Below are 20,588 nucleotides of genomic sequence, written 5' to 3' on the forward strand. Positions count from 1 at the left end.
GATCACTGCGGTATAGTACCAGTAGGTATGAAATACTCCTCTTCATGAAGATACCGACACTATTAACTACCTAGAGTGGATAGTACACGGCCTTCACCCTGCACCAAACTCGAGAGTGGATGCAATAAAGAAAAGGAAAAAAAAGAAAAAAGAAAAGAAAAAAGAAAAGAAAAAAGGCAAATACGTTCATCTCAGAGACGTGACGAATAGCAGAGCGCTGAGGAAAAAGCTGCGAGTCGATCAGGGTAACGGATGAAAGTGAGTGGTGTGGTGGGTTATGCAACTGCACGATTTAATCGAGGATTCGTCTCGCCGCCCCCCCTCCCCAAATATCATGTCCCGCGTCTTTCGCTAGTTGATTAATTCGATTTGATCCTCCACGTTACATCGATTCGATAATTACCCACGACTTCCTGGTTGACTTTTGTACTCTACACACTCGCTCGACTCCAGTCCTGGTCCTGTTTCGTCTCACCTTTCTTTTCCACTTCTGCGATCCGTTTCCCCCTCCTACATCCCCTTATACCAGCGCGAAACTGGCAGAGCTCTCGATAATTACATCCCGAGAAAAGAAGGAAAAAAAAGAAAGAAAGAAGGACAGAAAGAAAGAAGGACAGAAAGAACGAAAAACGAAGAAGAAAAAAAGCGCTCCCCGAGCAGATATTCAACCTGGCGGTCGCTCCCAGAAAGGACGTCGTAATCGTCGTCGCGAGCGATGACAATGATGCCCACAGCATACGGACACCAATACACATCCGCCCGCCGTCACGATCCACGTCCCCCGTCCGCTCCATGCTGTCCTCCGCCTCCGACAGCTCGGTGTTCGTAGCGCCGCAGCACCCGGTCCCGGCCATGCGCGCCGCCTTCGAGGAGTCGGTCCTCGAGTCGGATGAGGCGCGTCACAGTCGCCGTCACAGCCGTCGACGACCGAGACACCACCGGCTGCAGAAGCTCATGGCGCAGATCGCGTTCGGTCTCTACCTGCTGCACGACTCGCTGGCGAAATCCGACTCAGCCGTGGTCCGGATCCTGCAGGGGCACATCAACGAGATGGACGAGTTCCTCTCCTCGACCACAGCGAGCTTCGAGGTGGGCAGCAGGGACATCACCGCCAGGACGCAGTACCTCCAGGTGCCCATGGACGAGACGGGCCAGATCTCGAGTGCGTTCGACGAGATGCTGCGGTCACGGGACTTCCGCGCCGAGACGGCGACGCGGAATGAGAAGGTCGACGTGGCCGTGCAGCGCACGTCGCGGGCGCTGCAAGCTTCGCTGCGAGACGTCAAGGAGGCGCTCTCGGCTGTCGACGAGCTGGCGAAATACCTGCTCAGCATTAAGGACGGCTGGCGCAAGGCCAATCTCGTGCGCGTGTATTCGGCCATGCGACACAACGCCGCCATGTGGTTCCGCTGCTGCATCGGATTACAGATGAAGGCGGCGAGGCTCGGCGAGAAGATCAATCAGTTGCGAGGGCTGGTGCAGGAGATTGAGCAGCGCACGGGCGCCGCGTCGAGGAAATACGGAAAGGTGAGAATCTTGCCGCCGACGACAGGGTTAGGGCTCGTGTCCGATCGAGCTTACCCCACCGGCCAGTGACTGAGGTCAACGGCTACCTCGACACGTGGTGCGATGTGTTCTGACGTTTGGTGTAGCAACCCGTGCCGAATGCCCTCCGATTCGATAAACCACTTCCCGACCCTCCACGGCAGAATCCCGGGATCCCCACCATCGATATCCAGATCCCGTACCGAACCAGTTCGAGACCGAACCGACGACTGTCAAAACACCGCTCGAAATCCTCACCGCACGTTTCCACTCCTCCACTGAAGCAGGGCGAGCCGCGGCGGTCGATGGACGCGGCACCGGCACAAGGACCGAAACGGAGCATTTCGATGCGGTTCAAGCAGAGCATAATGCGCTCAAAGAGCATGGTGGAGCTCAAACGGGACAAGGGCAAGCAGCGTGAAACGCTCCCCGCAACCGACGTCCCCGTCCCTGTCAACATCCCCACCCTCACCCCCGCCAACGGAGGCACCCCCGGCATAAAGCGGCAGAAATCCCGGCTATTACGCGTCGTTCCGCAACACTTCTCGTGGGCGAAAAGTCCGCTGTCGTCGCCAAGGAAGGAGCGTGCTTCGGTTTCGGTGAGTACGCATGATGGCTGACTGCACATGCTCGTTCATTCGGATCTTGTTGACGGCCTAGAACAATAGCAAGAATACGCACCCTCCCCTTTCTCGCGGATGAGGGCTTGGACCGTGCCCACGCCGCTGCCGCCGCCACCGCCGCTCCCGCCGCAATCGCCTAGGAGGAAGTCGGGCGTTGCAGCGGGCTCGCTGCTGCAGCGGATCAGCACCATGGTGCTCAGGCGGAATCGACCGCCGAATATCGGTTCAAATCCGACTCCGCCGCTGCCACCGGCGAGGGTACAGACCGGGCCGTTCTGATGGGGGGTATGGGGTGGCTTTTTTTTTGGTTTTGGTTTTTTTTGGCATCGTCGGAGCGGGTTGAGCGTGGCGTACTTGAGAAATACCTATTGATGAGTTATGATGTATGACGATATGAAGGATAGCAGTGGGGAGGAATAACTGGGGAGGAATAACTGGGGAAGAATGGGCAACATTGGGGTCGCGGGCGGCTGATTTCCGGTTCTAGTGATTTCCTGTGGACACGTCCTCACCTAGAGAAATGTCACTCTGTCTACCGTATGTACCAGGTGCAAATTGCAATACCGGGGTTCCAAGCGGAGATGAGGGATGGGCGGGATAATATGAACGAACGTTGAATACGGCGTGCTTAGGTGGGTTCCTGCCTAGATGTAAATACGAGCGCCCATTGGCCAGGCTCAACGACACATTATATAACGGCATCTCCACTATCATCATCTCCACCATCTCCGTCAGCTCCACCAATAAGCAGCAGATCTGCGGGATGTCATCTCCTTCAGATCTCGACGGCTACACAGCTCCAGCTCCATCCGTATGTAACTGTTGCTGTGTCTCTCTTCGGACGCGGAAACGGTTGGCTGAGCACAGTCAATCCATATTGCGCCGGAACAGACGCCACTGTATTAGGTACTTAGTATAATAGCATACAAGTTACCTCGCCCGAGTGACCGAGTGACCGAGTAACCGAGTGACCGAGTGACCGAGTGACCGAGTCTTCGACTTTGTTCCAAGTTCTGCCGTTCATTCCCCTGTCTATAGGTACTAGAATGTATCCATTCGACCAGCCAGAAAATACAGGCTCGCTGTCGTTGCAAAGATCAACGGCTAGTTATGCTAGCAGCTGAAGATCTTCTCCTTCTCCTTCCCCTTCCCGTGCCTAGAGCGCACAAACAATTTTGAAGTGCACACACACATACATACACATATAGTACAGCTCACGTAAGTCTTCCTTCCCTTCAATGATCTGTGGGAACTTGTAGTGGAAGCCGTGTCATTTTTTCTCACTCCAGCCTCCGCAGTCTCCGCAGCCTCGTCAGCTTCTTCAGCCTCCCCCTAGCCCAGCCTCCGATCCAACCTCACCATCATCCAGTAGAGTGCAGCCTCACCATCTTCTGGTAGAGTAAAGCCCTTATTTGTCTAGACTGATCACTGGACTGTCGAAGGAGTAGTATCTAAGTAGATACTGGATTGATGGATCCCTTTCCGCCCACAGTCGGTGACTGATATCCGTGGCAGTACCAGGTAGCTAGTAGGTAGTATAGTAGAGGTACCTAGTAAGCTGGTATCGCGTCTAGGTATTCGTCTGGTTGTTTCCCCGCCAAGTCATCTATAACCCGAAGTTTGAGGAATGCTGTGTTCTATCATCTAGGTATGTAAGGCCACCCTCCAGGCTCCAGGCTCCAGGCTCCAGGCTCCAGTACTAGGCAGCAAACATGGAGCATGTACGACACTGGACCACCGGCCTGAGCACCCAAGGGCCAATACTCACCGGGCAGCACCACCAGGCAGCCAGCCAGGCTCCAGCTGTCAGATCGGCGGTTGAACACGATTCACAATTTCACAGTGTAACTTGAACTTAGGAACGAGCACCTGTGGTGAAGTACACCCACCCACCGAGAAGGCATAGATTATGTGTACATGTCCTCAAACTCCAAGACGATGAGATGGGAGCCGCGGGTATACCTATCATATCTCCACAACCTCGTGGAGAACCGCCGGATACTCTCTGATCACGAATAGTATGCCCAGTGCCATCGCGGATGCGCAGTTGTCACAGATCAAAACCGGAAATCCCTAGGAGTTAGGACTTCAAATCTCAAGGAGAAACACAAAATGTACAATACCTAGGCACATACCGGACTCTGCGTCGACGGTCGTCACCTTCACCTTCACATATTCGCACTCGTTATCCAGTCAATCCACTTCCACCTATCAATGGGCGGTGCGGGGTGCAGAGGTATGATCGTACGGACGTGAGGTAGAGAGATAATTGACTAGGTACTTGGTTGAGAAACAAAAGCGCGGTCCGCAGACAACATAGGTAGACGGTTTATTATACAGCGGGAAGACAAGAAACGCAGTACCTACTATAGTATACTGGACGACACCTGTCTTCTAATTTCGCCTCGAGTATTTTCTTCCCATATTGCGTATCCCCGTTGCGTATCCCCGTTGCGTATCTCCGTGGCGAATGGCCATTCCGAATAGCAATTGCGTGTATGGTGTCCCGCATTACGCGTCCGGGCTTTTGGGTTCGCTAGGCTGTGACGATGTGGCTTTCTTCACCACCTCCACCTCCACCTTCACCTGCACCGCAATCCCACCAATCCACCGCCAATCAATGGCAATCCACCGCAACACAACCCACCGGCAATTCAATCTTGTGGCCTAGATAGATGCGAAGTATAGTTTCAACTTTCAACTTTCAGCCCGAGCGTTGGAACTTGGGACGACCGTGCAGACAGCCGTTGTTTGGATGTTGACGATGACGATGGCTCCGATGTCTCCGATGGCTGGCTCCGATAGCTCCGAGGCAGTAACCATCTGGGGTGTGCTAGGTATAACTGCTGAACTACCCGCGCCGCCGTTGACGTCGCGGGATTGACGTTCTGCTCTGCGCTGGAGTAGTGGGTTGGGTTGGTTGAGGGCGTGTATCGCCGTATCGGGCGTATGCGGCGGCGGTTGTGGCGGTGTTCTTTAAAAATGAAAGCTGCCTGCACAATACGGCGACCTGGCAGCGTAGCCGTCACGAAGGAGATATCTCAGAACAACGCACGTCGCGCGGTGATAAACTCCCCACAAAAATGAATGATTGATCAACATCGTATCGCAATCAAATCAAATCTCGTATCGGCAGCCTAACAATACCTAGTACAAGGTTTTCAGTAATATACACAGAGCCCACAGCCCACATCGAATGAAACGCCCAACTTCAGATATCCGCTCGCGCGTATGTTGTTCATCATGCTCTCGATCTGCCTTGTCCTGTCCTCCTTGAGATCGTGCTCAATATTTCCTCCGTCCACGCCTCCGTCCACGCCTCCGTCCACACCGCCTCCCTGTGCAGCCTCAAAGAATACCGCCACGACCGCCGCCCACACACACACACGCGCGATACACGCCCGACACACACCCTCGCCCACCACTCCAGGGAAAATTCATCGTTAACCGTCACCGCATCGCAATCAAATCAAATCAAATCTCGTAGAAATCCGCAGCCTAACAGTAAAGTACAAATGTTCCCAGTAATATACACAGCCCATGCCACACCCAAATGAAACGCCCAACTCGCCCAAGTTCCGATATCCATCCGCTCACGCATAGCTCATCATGCTCTCGATCTGCCCTGTTCCCTTGAGATCGTGCTCAAAATCCTGCGTCACCTCGAGGACCCGCGTAAGGTGCTTCATCGACAGGGCCTCCTCCATCGAGCTGGACAGCGCCTGCGCGGTCCGGACGACGTTCTTGATCTGGCGGCCGTTGAGTTTGTGCCGCGCGAGGCCGTCCAGCTCCGCCTCCGTGACGATTTTGCGCAGTTGGATATCCGCATTCTTCTTCTTCTTATCCGCCGTTTCGGCATCGGTGACACCGTTGACCATCACGCCGTTCTTCTCGCTATCCGCCACTCCATTGACCTCCTTCTGTTGGTCGGCCTCATCTTCGTTTCCGTCATCGGCGGCAAGTGTGAGCTCCTCGCGAGAAACCATGTCCAGAAAGGTACCCCAGATGATGCGCTTCGCTTTGCGATCAAGGTCATTATACTTGAGTGCGATGTGGATGCGCGACTGGAAAGCCTCATCGAACGTCTCAACCCTGTTGGTGGTCAGGAACATGATGCCCTGGAAGTACTCGAGCAGTCGCAAGAAGATGCTGACGAGGGCATTCCGTTGAAGCTCGTGCACGCTGCGGCCTGTGCAGTCAATTTTTTGTTAGCCACAAAAAAAATCCCGAGTGCTCGTAACCCGCCCGGAATGAACGAGTAAAAAAAACGTACGCTCCAAGAACACATCCGCTTCATCCAACAGAAGCACCGCTCCCCAGCCGTAGCAGATGTCCAGGATCCTCGAAAGCTGATGCTCCAGTTCGCGCGAGTCGGTTCCGAGCTCGCCAGCAGACACCATGTACAGCGGTTTCCGAAGATACTCCGAGATACCCTCGGCGGTCAACGTCTTGCCGACACCGGGTCGTCCGTGCAGAACAGCGACCAGTCCCTGCCCCTTGCCCCGGATGATGTCGTCGATTCCCGGGCGCTTCTTTTCCGTCTTTCCCTTTCCGGTGTGGTTCTCGACCAGTGCGCGAACGATCGACTTCTGGCTTTCGGGAAGTACGAGGCTGTCGAAAGCCCCGGTGTTGAAGATGATCTCGTGGATCGAGTCGATCGCGAATTCGACCCACATCTTGTCGCCAAAGGAAAAGCCCAGAACGGTCGGCGAGCACATCAACAGCTGCTCCTCCGACATCTTCTCGGGCGTGAGCGGGGACCTTGTCGGCATCTTGGGAGTCCCGACGGCACCACCCCGCAGCCGTGCGATCTTATCGGCAAGCCTGGATGGCACAATCCCGTAGGCGCCCCCACCGGGAACGAGCCCCTCGCTACTACTATTTGGCGCCGTCAAGTCCAGAACACCCATGTCGTCCAGATCGTCCTCGGGATCCCCTCCCCCATATCTCCCAGCACCGGGCTTGACCGGATTCGAGTTGTAGTTGGGATTCATGCGTTTGAAAGTGAGGGCATCGACCATGATGCGTGACTGGACCGTGACGCGCACCAGACTGTTCTTCTTCTTGAAGAAGGCAAGGCCCTTGTAATACTTGTACTGCATGCCCGTCAGGGTGCCGAATTTGCGTCCGCGTGCCACCAACTTCTGCTTGAGCGAGTCCACGTCCGGATGGTAACCGAAAGGGTAGATGGGGAGGCTGTCGATGCGACAGGTACCCAAAAACTCGGGAATCTCGACTATGGCCTTACATTCACCAAAATTCCTGCCATCGTAATCGACGTAGTGACATTCCATGCTGAGGCATTTGCCTCTGGCGGGGCTACACTTTTCCGAAACCCAGTCGAGTTTGAGGCACATGGCCTCGGTGCTGCCGCCGCACTTTGTGTAGCAGAGAGTGTTTGGCAGGAAGAATGCCCACAGCAGGTCGAAGGTGATCTCACCGTGCTCGAGCAGGGGGTCGAGGCGCTGCTTAACCGAAGCGTAATCGGCATCGATGTAATTATTCAGCAGAGTCAGGTGCTCGATCCTGGCCCTATTCTGGGATTCCGCGGGCAGCGCCTCCTCATCCTCCAAGACCTTTTTAATATCCTTGTGGTAATTGAAGAGCAAGCTTGGGTCAATCTGGAAAATGTCAGCAGGGGGAGGGGGAGGATGGCTGGGAGAATGGAAGGGCATTGCGTAAACCATGCGATATCCAGTCGTGGGGGAGAGGGGGATGGACGCACAGAAGGCTTCTCCTCGTGGAGGCTGACGCGCTCGACATCCTTCAGGATCTCACGCAGAACCGCAGTAATTTCCGGACTCTTGATGTCGATGACTGTATTCTGGAATTTGTTCTGCCAGTCTGAAGGCGGAGAATTCGGCGAACTCGGGTCAGCCCCCCTGTCCGATACGAGGGGTGGGGTGCGCACACGCAATCAATCAATCAATCAAACCAATCAATGAACCACTCACCGAAGCGACGTCGCACTATGAAGACAAACTCCTCCCACTTGTCATCCTTATCGTCCGAATTCCTCGAGCTCTCGGCGAGGTAAAAGTCGTGGATTGCCTTGTTGTACAGGTGATCGAGCCTCTTGAATTCCAGCTTGCTCGCGCGAACCCTTGGCGGCTGAGTGCCGGTTGCGGGGCCATTGCCGTTGACGACGGGCATTGCATCTGCGGACCGTGTATGGTTGCCATTGACGATGTTGGTGTCGCAGTCATCCATCCGCAACAGGCCCAGCCCCTTCCGCTTGGTCCGTGTGGGGCGGTCGTCACTGTCGGCGCCGGAAACGTTTCGCTTACTGGATCCGTTTGTTGATCCGTTTGTTGATCCGTTTGTTGATCCGTTTGTGGATCCGTTTGTGGGCGCGGTGCCGTTGTTGTAGTTGCTGTCGTTGTTTCCTGCACTGCGGACCAGACTGTCCGACTCGGCGGTCACGGGACGCTGATCGCGACGATGCATCCCCTCCTGGCGGCCATCGAAGTCATCCGAATCAGAGGCCGCAGATGCGTCACTGGCGCCATCGGACTGGGTTGTTCCTGCAGCGACGTGCGCGTTTGCACCCGCAGCTGCGAACATGTGCTTGCGCCCCGCATCCTGTCCGTCGACGAAAGCGGCACGTGCATGCTTCTGCTGGTTCTTGATCTGCTTCTGCTGAGGCTGTTGATGCTGCTGCTGAATTCCAACCGCATCTGCGAGCTCTCGCTCGAATTGCAGCTGGAGGTTTTTCTGGAGGCGAGAGTACTTGTGGTATACCTGCATGGCGGCGGCGTTTGCCGCGTCCTCGACATCCGCCTCGGCCATTTTTGGGTGCGAGTAGTCTGTAGCGCCCAACGACGAGCTCACGACACCATTGGAAACCGCAGGCGATGAAGCGTCCGGCATCGCTGTGCAAGCGGGAGGGGTGAGAGAGTGTGTTGACTGTCGATTCGCGATTACTCTGTCCGTCCTTGCTGAACCGGTGAGACTCTCGTGCGGTTGGGTGGACTCCTCTCTCCCTAACTCTGTCGATTGGTGGGGGAGGGGGGGGGGGGGGGGGGGGGTCGATGTGGGTGCTGGCTTGGGAGGAGTAGATTGATGGGTTTGTTTGGGTTTCTGTGCTCGACGAGGGGGGAGACGAGACGAGACGGGGCCGATATATAGAAGGGATGTGCAACGTTCAAGGCCCACGCATGCAAGTGATGCCGATGGACCGAAGGGGGTTGGGGGGTTGGGGGGGGGGGGGGGGTGAGAGAGTGTGAGCGATGTAGAGCAGGTAGGGCGTGTATTGCGGGTCGGCTGAATTTGTGGATTGTGGCGAGGAGGGTATTTTTATGGGAGGGAGGGGGTGGGGTGGATTTGCTCGATTTGTGGATTTGCGGATGTCTTGATTTGTGGATGCGTGGATGTGAGGTTAGATGAGCCGTGTTAATTGTGTTGCGCGCGATAGTGTGGTGCCTCGATGATGGCGAGGTTGCTGTTTTAGGCAAGCAATGGAATGGATGGGTGCGTGTGGGACTTGCGCTGGGAGGGCCCTAGGTTAAATATAAATAATATATTATTCTATGGGGCGGCGGCGGCGGCGGCGGAGGAAAGTCCTGGCTCCATCGAGCAATCCGCCCATCCGTCCATCGAGGCTGTCGGTGCGATGCAGGCAGCTTCCATTCCATTCGAGAAGAGCTCTGCACTGCACTGCGGGGCCGTGGGCACTGGAGGCAAGCGGCGGCTCGTGAGTCGATCGATGCGAGGCGGGAAGGCGGACGGGAAGGGAGAGATGAGAGCGGAGCAATCGGAGCGAAGACGTCGCAGCGGAGGCCAGATGCATTGGAAGTGGCATCGAACGTGCACTACACCGACACCCGTGCATGTGAGTAAGAGACCAGATACTCACAGAGGGTACACATCTCGGACGCCACAGCGCCACAGCTGTCGTGCACGATGCCATCCAGAGTAGAGCACCGTATGCTGGCATGTGGAAGGCAGGTGGCAGTCAGGCAGGTGGCAGTCAGGCAGGTGGCAGTCAGGCAGGTGGCAGTCAGGCAGGTGGCAGTAAGGCAGGTGGCAGTCAGGCAGGCAATGGATACTCTACCTACGGCGCGACTGCCTCCACCCCCAGCGGCGTTCTCGTCTGCGTCTACTTGCAATTGCGGACCAGTCCGCTCGCTCGTCTGTGTCTACTTGCAATTGCGGACCAGTTCGCTCGCTCGCTCTCCCTCTCGCAGCCCCCCCCCCCCCCCCCCCCCCCGGAACCATGTGCCCGACGCACGGCGTTCCATGGCCCGGAGGTGTCGACATCCCGCGCCATCATTGAATTGTGGCCCCATAGCCAAGCAAGATGTAGTCAACGGTGCCCTAGAGACTACTAGCACAGTGTCCCTGCCTGGCCCCGCCATGGTACGCTTGTCGAACGCATCCAGATTCCAGGCGGCCGGAATCCCCCCAGGCCAGAGCGAGCCTGGCCTGGCCTGGCCTGGCCGGCCATGGAGCCCCATGTCCGCAGTTCGCATCATTCGAAGCACTCGCAGCACGGCAGTCGTGAGGGTCAGCGTACATCAGCCAGGTAGTCACGCTTACCGTCGAGGTGGAGCGGTGAAGCGACATCGGCAGTGTCGTTTCGAGCCCACGGATCTTTTACCTTCGTCATTGGTGAGCGGTGTTGCAGCAATCGAGCCCAGCAGCGGTCTTTGCATCGAGCTGCCGCGCAGATGATGTAAGTGCTACATATATGGCAGGGTCCAAGGATCAGCGACGATTCAACGGCAGAGCGATAACTGACTTGCTACTGCTATGATGGGCTGTCCAGGCGATCACGGGTTGCATCGTGTTTGCCCATCCGTCAGTCATGCAGTGGTTGCCCTTCCCCCTTCCCCCTTCCCCCTTCCCCTCACCCCACCTCCCCAGCCCCTCCCAACCACAACCCCACGACGACTCCCAACATCCTCGCGACTCTGTCCATACCCCGCATCGTCCGGAGCGACAATCACGTCCAACAATGCGAACGGAAACTGCCAGTCACCCTCCACCAATGCGAACGGAAACTGCCAGTCACCGTCCACCGAAGCGAGGCGAACGGAGCCAAACAGAACAACCGAATGCCAGTCACGGTCCAACAGAGCCAACAGAACCGAACCGAACAACCGACTTCCACTCACGGACCACCGAGGCGAAACTCAACAGCCGACTGCCAGTCACGGTCCAACGATGCAAACAGAGCAACGACTGCCAGTCCCGCGTCGCCATCCACTGCGCCCCTCGCGTCCAACCGCAGCATTCGCATTGAAAAGCAACCGCCGTTCGACTCACCTCCGCTCCGCTAGGCACCCATGGGCCACTCATAGGTGTCGGCGCACTTGAGTCTGCGCTTGACGACGCCGACGTCTGCGGTCGGGAACCAAACATCGACCAGAACGATAGCTTCACACGACCATACCGACGCTCACCCCGCCCCACTACATGTCGTCATCATCATCGTCGTCATCATCATCATAATCCGTCGTCGTCGTCTCGTGCCGCCTACTTCCGTTCGCTCTCGCCGTTCCTTCCCCCTCAACCCCGCCTCACCCCCCCCCCAAACCCCGCTTCCACGCTCACGTATCTACACGTCCCATACAGAAAGCTGCCGAACATCTCATTCAGAACCGTCAAAGCACAATTGAATTGGTGTCGTCGGCCCCCGGAGACCCCGTACCCTACGTCAGTACGCCGGTGCTCCGTGGAGTGAGCCTCACCCCGCCCCGCCGAGACTGCGATGTTGTATACCTAGTAGTATTGGTCATTCGCGCGCCAAGTGCGCAAGGCCCGAGGTATGTAGGTATCGATCTGCTGGTACGGAGTAAGCGGGGGCAATCGATTGAATGGAATGTGATCGTGGTGGTGGTGTGCGCTGTCACGTCTTCTTCCGGCTCGGGAAGGCCGCAGAAGAAGAAGAAGAAGAAAAGAAAAAAAACGCCCCCATCATGCTGCCATGGCCGCCGAAGTGAAGCGAAGGGTCTTTGCCGTCCATCGCTGTCGCTGTCGCCGGTCGGGCCCGCGAATAGTTGCGGTTCCAAAGCTTCAGTGGGTACTGGGGTGGCATTGGCTACCAGTAATCTCTCTCTCTCTCTCTCTCTCTCTTGAAAGAAAGAAAGAATGGAAAAAAGAAGTTGCACTTTTTTTTTGTGGTCGCACGATTGGCTCGATCGTGCGAAGGCGTGCGGTGCGGCACCCTGCAACTGCACTGCACGCCCGTCCGCCGCCTGCCCGCCCGCCACGGACCGGCTCGTCGTCGCTGTCCGGCTGCAAGCGGGATACGGGATACGGGATACGGGATGCAAGACGCGGACGGCCCACGGGGACGCGTCGTTGCGTGCTCCAATCGTGCGTGCCACTGGTCAATGCCGAGCTCCTCCAATGCCTCGCCCCTGAGCTCCTCCACTCCACCTCCGCCGCCGCCGCCGCCGCCTCCTCCACCACCGCCTCATCCGCCTCCACGTACAGTAGAATGCCCTCTCCAAAACGGAGATTGCCGCACATTAGGGCGCCTCACATATATGCGGCCGTCGGCCGTTGCTATGTATACTACGTATACTAGTGGTTGCTATAGTTAGTAGGCAGTGGGCACAGCGGCGTCGGCGGAACACCGCAACGGTATTCTGGATCATCTGTGGCGCTACCTTATGTACATCCTGGACTCTCGGAGGCGGACAGCTCGGTGATCGTTAGAAGGTGCCTAGCACAGGTACAGGTATCTACACAGGTACCTACATACGACCTCTAGAGCTCAGAGGACTCACGAGGGGGCTCGGTAGAAGGTCGTCGGACGCTTTGTGGATGCCTCGGACGACCGTTAGGTCCATGGAGATATGTAGATGCGGTATGATTCGGAATACAGATCAATACGAGCGGAACTAGAGTAGGATTCTTGTCCGTCTCCTTGACGGCCCCTGACGTACCGAGACCACGCAACGAAAGCCGCGATACCTACTTACTCTACCGACATCCAGCGACCGGCCGACAGCCGTGCCGTCTTCCGCACGACACGAATCACGATACGGAATATCGTAGCGATCGGATGCCGCCGTTGCTGTCGTATTCACACAAGGCGGTGGGGGGAGGGGGGGAGTGTGGTGTGTGGTGTGTGGTGTGGCAACAGATTCAGATCCGGGATGCTGCATTTAGAGTGCTCTCCATCCATCCTCCATCCTCCTCCTCCATCCTCTATTCCATCAGCATCCAGTCGGGATGAAGGATTTGCATTGGAGCTTTTTGAGTGGAGTGGAAGGAGTGGAGCGCACTGGTTGGTTTTGCCTGATGTGGACGGGACCGGGCGCGCACCTACACACCTACACACTTACACACTTCGTTCGCCTGGCGCACCGCAACTGCAAGTCTGCAACTGCCGGCGGCCTGGCCTGGCGCCGTCCGCTGGTGGTTCGCATTTCGGCTGGGGAGTTTTGGTTGGTTGGGTTGGGCGAGTTGGTTGGGTTGGGTTGGTTGGGTTGGTTGGGTTGGTTGGGTTGGTTGGGTTGGGCGACTGGGGACCGGGGTTGGTTGGTTGGTTGGCTGGCTGGTTGGTTGGTTGCTGGTAGGCTAACTTGGACGATACATAGAACCGTCGGCCAGGCCAGGCCAGGCCAGATCGCAGTAGATACTTAGATGAAAAAACTGAAGTGCTAACTGGGTAGCTAACTGGCCCGGGTATAACTACAGACCTGCATAGCTAGGAAGTAGAGTGCATCTACATCTACCGGGCGCGGCGGGTGTATGTGTGTGTAGATATGTACACACCGTATCTACCCTTCGTATGTGATGTATGTACGAGTATGTACCATGATGTAGTTTCGTTCGCATCCTCGAGATACGAAGGACGGCGGACGGCGGACGGCGTCATGACTATCGCGAAAGAGACGGTGTCATTACGGACGGCGTCATGACTATCGCGAAAGGGACGGTGTCATTACGGACGGCGTCATGACTATCGCGAAAGGGACGGTGTCATTACCGACGGCGTCATGACTATCGCGAAAGGGACGGTGTCATTACCGACGGCGTCATATCGTGGCCGGCTCCAGCCCTCCAGGTGCGTGGTATGTACAATACTATACGTCGAGTGCCTGGCCAAGTACTCTAGAGTGTCTAGATAGCCTATCTGCAAACCGGACTCGAGCAGATACCATACAAGTACTTTGGGGCGCGAAGGAAGAGGCAGCTTGGCGTCACCGGTGAGCACCGGAGAGAGGAGACCTTATTGAGACCAGCTGGGACCTGACGCACACCCGATGCGGTCATTGAACGTTGAACTGTTTCTGTTGTCACTAGGATAGTACTTCTGTCTTCGGTCGGTCTCTGGTCCTCATCAAATCATCAAATCACCATCATGCATCTCTTTTCAATTGATCACGTTACTATCCCTCGCCGTCACCCGTTTTCGGTTCTTCAGTACTCGAGTTACGAGTTACATGCGAGTGGATGCCACACCCCCCTCCCTTCTCTTTTTATCTTTTCCCCCTCCCCCCTCCACGCCGCCCCCAACCACCCCGGCGCTATCCCCGGCCCCAGCCCCTGCCATGTCCGAGCTACTCTACGAGGGAACCACCAGGATCTTCAGAGCTGACGACATAGTGGTTCGCCAGCAGAGTTTGGTTTCGGGGGTTGTTGCTGGGGGGCCAAGTGAGCACAAGGTGGCGGCTGGCTGGCGAACGCACACGCACAAGCACGGGCACGGGCTTGATTGCCGAGCGTTGCTCGAATGGGGGTGGGAGGGGGGGTGGGAGGGGCGCACCAACTGCAGAAGCAGCAAGCTGAATGCAGGAAAGAGAGAGAGATAACTGCATGAAACAAATGGCAAGATACAGATACTCTACAGATCATACAGATGCGGTAGAGATGCGGCAAAGGCAAGATGGAGATGGGGAAACGAGCGCTTTTGACTGCTCGTTTGAGTGAGTGCTCGTTTGAGTGAGTGCTCGTTTGAGTGAGTGCTCGTTTGAGTGAGTGCTCGTTTGAGTGAGTGCTCGTTTGAGTGAGTGCTCGTTTGATTGCGAGGTTGTGCGCAGCATGTTGTACATAGGTATTGGACATATTGCGGGAGTAGGCAGTATGGCTGGCTGTGACTGCGCGGCTGGCTTTGCCGCTTTCGTGCGGAGTGCAGAGTGCGGCGTGCTCGAGTGCGCACAGTGAAGGATCTTCAGGGTGAGTGTGGAGGTGAGGACTCAGCTACCAAGGTGGTGATGCCCACCGAATGTATCCACATCGCAGCTGCAGCAGACGTAGGCAACCGATTCCCGTCCTTCCTGTCATCCCTTCGGACGATTGCTACCCGGTAACTGTGCGTCATCGCGCTGGACGAGGAAATCCTTCCTACTCGCCATCATCCGCACGAGGACCACCATCCCCCCCGCGGTCGCTTTCGAATCCGAGCCTCCGACTCACTGCAACACCGACATCCATCCGACGTCTTGGGGTGACAGCGTGGGGCCCCGCTGCCCGCTTCCCGAAATACTCGGGCAGTGCGAAGGCTGTGCAATAGGTACATAAGAAGGTACCATATGCATCACTCGGCATCGCGGCGGAAAGCCTTCGACCGCTTGCTTCCTCTCGGCCATCCTTCCTTGAAGCTTATTCCTACCTTCCTTCAACTCGGCCACCTGTCCTTCGACTCTTTGGGTCGCCGTAGATGTCATTCAGCTGTGGCCAAGCCCTTCGCCCCTCCACCCTACATACATACGGGATGTGTTCGAAGCTGGGATACCCATCCGGCAAAAGGGCAAAAGGGAGAATAGCGACGGTGGATTATACATTTCGGTGGCCAACACTCCGGTTAGTTCTCGGTGTCATGGATGTTATGGATGTTCGCAATCACGCACACACTCGTGCTCGCAAAGCAAAAGGAAGAAGAAGAAAAAAGAAAAGGGAAAAGAAAGAAAAGGGAAAAGAAAGAAAAGGGAAAAGAAAGAAAAGGGAAAAGAAAGAAAAGGGAAAAGAAAGAAAAGGGATGTAATTTCAAGGAATATCTAAAGCGGAAAGCAAGATGAGGCGCTCGATGTGGTAAGCTGTGGGGGGTACTTCCTCTACTTTACTTGCCTATAGCTATGATGCAGTACTTGGTTACGGTATCTCATCGCCGTTGCATCTGCGCATCACCAAGTACCATAGGCAAGATGTAGGCAAGCACTCGCCCATCAAACTTTGTTTTTTCTTCTTCTCTGCTTCGTCTTCATTATTCTTTTTCACGACCTTTCTGTCTCTCGCCTTGCACAACCCACAACCAACCTCGACTCTCGAAGATGATCTTCATGGACTTGATATTATTATCCCCCCACCACCCACCCGCCTGTCGCGACGGATTAATCGGTTCGGGTTCATGGATGCGGTGGTCCGGTGGCGCGGTGTTTAGAGTTCCGTGCGCTCATTGACGCTCGTCGTCGTCGATAGTGTGCGCCGTGTGACGAGTCTACGACGGCCGGCCGTGTAACCACGGGGGTAATGGCGGGGGGTAATGGCGGGGGGTAATGGCGGGGGGTAATATCGGCTTCATGGGGTATCACTCTCGTGCGTGGGCTGGCTGCGGAGTTGGACTGGACAATGGGGACTGCATTCGATGGGATGATGGGATGATGGGGATTAAAGAGATTAGAAGATGGGAATTCGCTTCGAATGCCCGTTACGGTATGATACCATATGAGGAGGCGTTACAGTACCCACTGGTAGACTACCCGTACCCGTCCCCGTCCCATCTCTATCGACGCCGACACATTTCAAGGCTCGAGCTTGACACTTCCGGGCTGTGTATGTATGAAATATCAAGAGATGATGTGCACTTCTAGTAGTGAACGTATGCTCCGTCGATACCGCGCATCCGCCCGCCTGACCGTCCGATGTCCATCACTGCAGTCTGTCCTAGCTCGGCGCATACTCCTTGCTGCCATCTTGCAGGTTTAGATAGATTCTTAGCTTGGGCTTGGTGAAGGCTGATGTCTTTTCTTTTTTTCTTTTTCCTCTTTGTTCTTTCTTTTTTTCTTTTTCCTCTGTTCTTTCTTTTTTTTTTCTTTTCACGATTCATCATGCCGGGTCAGGTCATGACAGTTCATGACAGTTCAGAAATGTACAAGTACAAAGTCCGCTTCTTGAAGGCTGGCCCCACTAATACCAGAGTAGTTTAGGTACCAAGTAGGTAACGTAGGTATTCGGCCCAGCGGTGTTTCTCCTCCCATAATCATCATCCGCCATCATCCGCCGGCGTAGGTGTTGGAAGGACTCGTGGAGGTGATTCACCGGAACGCCCGAGATGGCGAGAAGTGAAGTGGTATGTTCGGGTCTAGGAGCTACCAGTACAGGAGAGAGAGAGAGAAAGAAAGCCAAACTTGAACCCGCTACCGCACCGCATACCTATTCCAAGTACCCACCACCGGTCCTCCGAGCGGCTAGTGGACTACTCACAGAAAAACATTCGTTCCCACAGTAGGTGGAATGGCACCGGAATGGCAGCAGATTGGCAACCCGAAGCGCACTGCTGTCTTCTCTTCCCGATCCCGTACCTGTCATCAACCTCGAACCGTCCTCCAACCGTCCTCCTTGCGTAAGTACACACAGTCCAGCCGCCACCCACGCTTCCTAACTAGTCCAGTTCAGCCTGAAATTCTCCAACCAACCAACCAACCGCACACATACCCATCTACCCATCTATGTACCTATCCGTCCCGACCCGACCGATCCGCTATAGTTAGACTATAGCAGAGTACCCGGTAGAGTACCGTAATCGGTCTTCCGCCAGACGTCGACCCACTTCCCGCAGCGCTCGCGAAACCGCACGACACCGCACGACACCGCGGGCGCGCCCCACCATAAGGCGTCGCTAGCGCGGTTGCCGAGCTTCTCGACGTACCTCGAACTAGAGACTACCTATGATATGTAGTGGAGTGATATGCACCAATGTATGCACCAATGTATGCACCAATGAGCGCGAGCGCCCCGGGACGTCCGGAGCTGGCTGCTGGTATGCACTGGTACCTAGGGCGGGGTCGCCGGAAATTTGGAGGCTTGTTTTTGGGTTTTTCTTTTCCGAGAATTATACTTGTGGGAGGCAGTGACGGCGCTTGAAGCCTCCATTCGAATTTGAAAATGGTGCCGCGCGCTGAGGGGGCGAGTGATGGTCTGTGATATAATTCAAGATATCATTCCAAGCTACTTTTTCACTGGTGTAATGGCGATCCGTACTGTCCGGACTCCGATGGAGCACTCGTGATCAAACCCTACGGTATTTCAAGTGATTTGCCGCGTGCAGGATGATCATTAGTAGCAGGTAAGTTATACTTCATCACAACTCACGCCTGCTATCCTATTCGTCCACCGCCCATGTCTACGAGATGTCCTTCGCGGAATTCCAAGCGGGCTTGGAATTTGGCGCCTACGTACATAAGATCAGTTTGTGCGCGGTACGGTAAACGGGTGTCCTCACACCGACTTTCAAGTTCCGCCTGCCTCCAGCCTCAAAGTACATATAAAAAAGACGTTCTTCTTCTTCCACTACTCCTATTGCATTTCCACTGTCCAAGAACGTAGTATATTGCATTCAAAAACAAAACTATATGTAACTAGAGAAGCGATCACTGATCAGTGATCAGTGATCGCCAGTGCCCAAGAGCCGAGAGCCGAGAGCCGACGACTTCCTGCCACCTGCGCCGAATCAGGATTTAGGTATGGTTAGTTGCCGCCCAGTGAAAATAACCTCCGCGGCCCACGGAGATCGGCAATTTTAGAGTAGAGTACGTAGGGGCGGAAGACTTTGGAAGTTCATGCCTTGACCGCCACCACCACCGCTGCCATCATCGCCATCACCACAACCACATCTCCGGAACAGGATTACCGTAACTTGCGACCAATCGAGTGACGAATCAGGTCGCAAAGGACAGTCCTGCTCTCGGGGTAACGATTCTCCTTCAAAGTTCAAGCATGCAGGCTGTTTCTGTTAATAGGTACCTATGTAGGTACTATACATATATACAGCTCGGCAGACCCGAGATACCGTACCTATTTCGAATTTAGGGTTTACATACGTAGAGCGGGGGAACACGGGCGTCGGACATGACAAGTTTGGCGGCTGTCACGGCAGCTCACTACTAGTTACAACGCTCTGCGCTCACTCTACCCTTGTAAAAAAAAGGGGGGGTTTTTTAAATAGTGGAGCGACTGTTGTGCCATTATTGTTTTTTCAAACCCGTAGGAAAAGTAAATACCACATCGTGATAGTTGAGAATTATACACATGTCAAATTATTGACCTATAGAAGCCACTCAAAACATTGCACATTCTGTGCTGGATTTACAAACGTGTTGCAAGTTTTTAACGGAGGGAGTGGATATACAGTTCACAGGCTTTTCCCGTGAAAATTGGAAGCCGTAGTACAAGTGGTGTCACGATGACGGAGTCTCGTAGACGGGAACGTAGTTTACGAAGAGAATGATAGTGATCTAGCTAGCTACAGGGAGAGACCATATACCGTAGCTAGCTACGCTGAGTAAACATACCGAGTGATCTCTCATGCTCCACGGAAACCCGCACCCTCTATAGGGGTTTGGGTGACAGCCTCTTCTTCTTCTTCTTCTTCTTCTCCCACCACTCCTCTTCCCCCCGTAACTCCTTCCCCCCGCAACTGCTATTCCCTCCCCCACCAGTTCCCACTCCCACCTGTTCCCACTCCCACCGCAACTGCTATTCCCCCTTCTACCGCAACTCCTCCCCCCCGCTACTCCTCCCCTGCCGCATCTACTCCCTCGCCGCAACTCCCCCCCTCGCCGCAATTACTACTCTCACCGTAGCTCCTCATAATAGCTCATGTTTCTTATAGGTAGCTCACCTCGCAGTAGAGTAATGCTTGTCTGGCCGCCGTGGATACTGGATACTGGACACTGGACACTGGACACTGGATACTGGACACTGGACACTGGACACTGGACACTGGACACTGGACACTGGATACTGGACACTGGATACTGGATACTGGATACTGGATACTGGATACTGGATACTGGATGCTGGCCGCCATGGATGCTGGCCGCTGGCCCCGTAGGTAGTACTAGTACATAGAATAGAAATCCATTTAGGTGCTCAATGCTTCAAGACCAATGTGAAAAATGCTGCATAAGCGAGAAAACCCGAGCCCAGTTTCACACGTTGCACTCCTGCTCCCATGTTTTAACAGTTCAAGAATGGTTCAAGAATGCCAAGAAAAAGATGCTGCAACGTTTCAATGCACTTAAACGCTTTCTTTTAACTACATAGGAGATATTTACAACAAATTGAAAAAAAATCGAAGTTGTTCTTTAAATATGTCGAGTTGCGGGCCATTTAACTCTATAATCGGGATCACTTGTCACCCAAACCCCTATAGAGAGTGCGGGTTTCCGTGGAGCATGAGAGATCACTCGGTATGTTTACTCAGCGTAGCTAGCTACAGTATATAGTCTCTCCCTGTAGCTA

At 55.0% G+C, this 20,588-nt stretch overlaps 4 protein-coding genes across 4 annotated transcripts; 1 reads left to right on the forward strand and 3 right to left on the reverse strand.

Moving 5' to 3' along the window:
* Positions 1-178: 178 nt before the first annotated feature.
* Positions 179-858, reverse strand: BZA05DRAFT_395509 (uncharacterized protein). Its single transcript, XM_051483447.1, is given in 2 exon segments — positions 179-607; positions 624-858. 2 exon segments carry the CDS (start codon positions 852-854, stop codon positions 521-523), a joined length of 318 nt encoding a protein of 105 aa, XP_051340600.1. The 5' UTR covers positions 855-858; the 3' UTR covers positions 179-520.
* On the forward strand, positions 859-2,289 carry BZA05DRAFT_395514 (uncharacterized protein). The gene is made up of 3 exons (XM_051483448.1): positions 859-1,527; positions 1,653-2,144; positions 2,206-2,289. Exons 1-3 carry the CDS (start codon positions 955-957, stop codon positions 2,245-2,247), a joined length of 1,107 nt encoding a protein of 368 aa, XP_051340601.1. The 5' UTR covers positions 859-954; the 3' UTR covers positions 2,248-2,289.
* Positions 2,290-5,761: 3,472 nt separating this feature from the next.
* On the reverse strand, positions 5,762-8,321 carry BZA05DRAFT_335901 (P-loop containing nucleoside triphosphate hydrolase protein; the record flags this gene model as incomplete). Its single annotated transcript, XM_051480787.1, has 6 exons — positions 5,762-6,007; positions 6,152-6,357; positions 6,442-6,907; positions 7,031-7,789; positions 7,894-8,012; positions 8,123-8,321. 6 exons carry the CDS (start codon positions 8,319-8,321, stop codon positions 5,762-5,764), a joined length of 1,995 nt encoding a protein of 664 aa, XP_051340602.1.
* Positions 8,322-19,673: 11,352 nt separating this feature from the next.
* BZA05DRAFT_468737 (uncharacterized protein) lies at positions 19,674-20,154 on the reverse strand (the record flags this gene model as incomplete). The annotated part of the gene is made up of 2 exons (XM_051487861.1): positions 19,674-19,796; positions 19,966-20,154. The coding sequence occupies 2 exons, from the start codon at positions 20,152-20,154 to the stop codon at positions 19,674-19,676; spliced, it is 312 nt and encodes a 103-aa protein (XP_051340603.1).
* Positions 20,155-20,588: the final 434 nt, after the last annotated feature.

This window comes from Tricharina praecox (genome assembly GCF_024521635.1).
Source record: "Tricharina praecox strain CBS 144465 chromosome Unknown BZA05scaffold_9, whole genome shotgun sequence".
NCBI classification, from domain to species: Eukaryota; Fungi; Ascomycota; class Pezizomycetes; order Pezizales; family Pyronemataceae; genus Tricharina; species Tricharina praecox.